We start from the raw sequence: 2,966 nt of genomic DNA on the forward strand, positions 1-2,966 counted from the left end.
AGAATGCCGCCAAGAAGAGAGACCAGGAGCAAGTGGAGCTAGAGGGCGAGAGCTCGGCGCCGCCCCGCAAGGTCGCGCGGACCGACAGCCCGGACATGCACGAGGACACTTAAGACTCACGCCCCCCTCAGGCGCCTCCCATCTTGTCTGCTCCTTGCCCACCTGCCTTGTGTAAGCGACCCCGCCCCACCCCTTCGCCGGCCCGCCCATACCCCTTCCACACCACTTCCAACCTCATAGGAGCCAATGTATTTATTTTCCTTGAGTTTTTATTTATGCTGTAAAACGCACCAAGCGATGGTTACAGGGGACGCCAGACCCAGTAGTGTGATGTTGGTAGACGCTTTAAAACAAAAACAAAAACGTTGTTACTCACCTCCCCCTGTCCCCTCCCCTTCCTCCTCTTGCCCCCCAGTTCTCCTCTGGAAAACTGGAGCGTGTCTACAAGGGTCCAGAGCCGGGACCCCGCTGCGGCCGGCCGGCAAGGGTGGGGGCCCTTCTCCCAGCGCCCACCTCCCGGTCCGGGCCTTAAAGACTTTGCCTTGTCTCGAGTTCCACCGGGACCTATTCTGTGCCCAGACCTTGCTCTGAGCTCGAGTAAGGGGGAGAAGTCAGCCCTTCTGGATCTTTCTCTTAAGTCATTTTATCATGGACTAGTGCGTGCTCCGTGTCCACCCCAATAAAAGGATCTTTCCTACCCGACCTTGCGTCTTTGCTCGGCGTGCCTCAGCACCAGAGGACAGAGCCCCTGAGAGTCATCCCATCGTCACCAAGAGGAGCCAAGAGGGGCCTCCAGACACTGGGGCCCCAGAACCAGCTGGATCCTCTGTTGGGCCTGCGTGGCCATCTTGCTCAGAGTCAAGACCTGCCTGGACCCTCCCCTCGGCCTCACCCGCATCACAGTGTCCCCAAGGACCAGGACACCCTCCCCCATCCCCGCCGGAGGAATGGTCCATGCTGCCAAGGATGGAGCTGTGGTGGGCTCCATGCCCAGGACATCAGCGAGCAGGGCGACATGCCCACCCACCATCGTGGAAACAGGTGGCCTGGCCTCCCGCCCTGGCTCAGAAGGCGGCATGCGGAGCGCCAAGGAAAGCCCAACCCCAGTGCCCTCGGGCAGCAGATTCCTTGGCCAGTCCTGGCCACCTAGCTGGGCTGGGTTTGGGGCTGACCCCAGGGAGGTAGGGGGCATTCGGGCTCCAGGCAGAAGGTTCAAGGCCCTGAGCACCAGGGCACAGGGCCAGGGGAATGCCACTTCTAGCCCCCTCCCTTGAACGGGAGCCAGAGTGTTGGAGCTGATTGCTGGAGTGGTGGTGAGGGGTCGGGCTGTGGAGTGAGGGAGACAGCAGGCTGCAGGGGTTGCCTGTCCCAGGGTATCACCATGGAGATGGCAGCCTGAGTCAGACTGCTTGGTCCTGGGCCACCAGGGGTCTGCTGGGTGGAAGGTTCTAGGCTCAGCTGCCCAGCGGTGGGGCCCAGCTCTGGGTGTCTCTGCAGCAGTGTTCAGTTCTTCAGCAGTGGTCATAAAGCAGGTGCTTAGGAAAGGCAGGTTTGACCGTGGTCATGCCAGGGAGGGCCAAGTCCCTGGAGGCTCTCAGACCAGCTTGGAATCGCTAGTCTCAGGGGTTGGCCTGGCCCTGGGGAGGCGCGTGGTGTCACCAGCTGTTGGTGACTGAGTAGATGGCAGGAGTTCAGCTTCAAAGGCCACGGGGCCTGGGCAGGTCTTGTCCTTCAGCCTGTCCTTCCCCAAGGCTCACCCACACCTCCCTGGCCCCAGGGGGCTGGGTGCCATCTCCTGCCTGCGCTGTCCATGGTGTGGGTGGGGTCCCATGGCCTCTCCATGGTCTCCCCAGCTTAGACCCCTCAGCTAGCCTCCACCCACTCCTCCTGCCTTTGGGGCCCTCCTTACTCTGCTCCCCGCAAACACCACACTCTGCCTTCCCACACCTCGTGCCTTTGCACAGGCTGCTCTCCTGCCTCTAGTGAACCCTGATGTCTTTTCTATGGCCTCCCAAAGTGCCCCTGCCTCACGCTGGCTCCACCAGCCCTGGGGCAGGGACTTTCTGACTCTGAGCCTCTGGACGTGGACCCCCTGAGGCTGGGAGAGGCCACGCCCATCCCTGATCACTCAGTGAAGGGTCCTGGCCACTGTGACAGCGGTGTGACAGCGGTCACACAGCAGGGCCGTGCCAGCCCTTCCGCGATGCTGCCCCCGAACACACCGTCCCCATAACATGGAGACTCAGGCACCAGGTGCCTTCAGACGCCCACACCCCGAGTGCCCCCTGTGGCCCTTGACTTCTCAGATGTCAGCCTGGGAGGCAGATCTGCCAGAAAGGGTGGCCTTGTACGACCGACCGAGGCTGGCTCAGGACCCACACCTACGGCCTGACCTGCTGATTCCTGTCAGCACTTTTTGAGATTTCTTCCTTTGTCTAGGAGGCTGAAGATGGGGCCTGAGGCTCTGCAGCTTCTCCCAGGGGGACCCCTAGGCCTGGATTTCTGGAGTTTTCCATACGTTTGGCCTGGAGACCCAGTTCTTAGGCATTCCCCAAGGGTCTCAGGACAAAAGGGGAACCCCCCCTGGGCCTACCAGTCCCCCAAAGAGCCGGCCCCAGCCTTGTCATGAGGCCCCGGAAGTCCCCTCTCAGCAGCTCCGCCTTGGGCACTGTTGAAATATACTTTTTATTGCATTCCTGCCGTTTTACAAAAATATGACAAAATAAATTAAAAACAAATAAATAATCGCCTATTCTGGGTGTGTTTTCTGTTGTTTTTGGGGGGTTTCTTTTTGTTTCCCCCTATCCTGGTCGAAAAGAAAACGGCAGATAGAGGGGCCCCAGGCCCCCGGCCCTGCCCCAGGAGGGGGCAGCCAATACTGGGGTACATCGGGCCCGGCCCAAGTGTTTTCTGGGTGGCGGCCGCCGCCCCGTCTGTGATTGATATTGCATATGAAAACAGGAAGG

At 60.4% G+C, this 2,966-nt stretch overlaps 1 protein-coding gene across 1 annotated transcript in view; it reads left to right on the top strand.

The window, feature by feature from the left end:
* DDA1 (DET1 and DDB1 associated 1) overlaps positions 1–2,757 on the top strand; it is a 12,759-nt gene extending 10,002 nt beyond the window's left edge. Inside the window, exon 6 of the mRNA XM_010845624.1 lies at positions 3–2,757. Within this exon, the coding sequence (XP_010843926.1) occupies positions 3–113 (111 nt within the window). The 3' untranslated portion in view covers positions 114–2,757. The remainder of the gene's footprint in view (positions 1–2) is intronic.
* The last annotated feature ends 209 nt before the right edge of the window (positions 2,758–2,966 follow it).

The sequence above is a fragment of the Bison bison genome, unplaced genomic scaffold (genome assembly GCF_000754665.1).
Source record: "Bison bison bison isolate TAMUID 2011002044 unplaced genomic scaffold, Bison_UMD1.0 scf7180017864221, whole genome shotgun sequence".
Classification (NCBI taxonomy): Eukaryota; Metazoa; Chordata; class Mammalia; order Artiodactyla; family Bovidae; genus Bison; species Bison bison.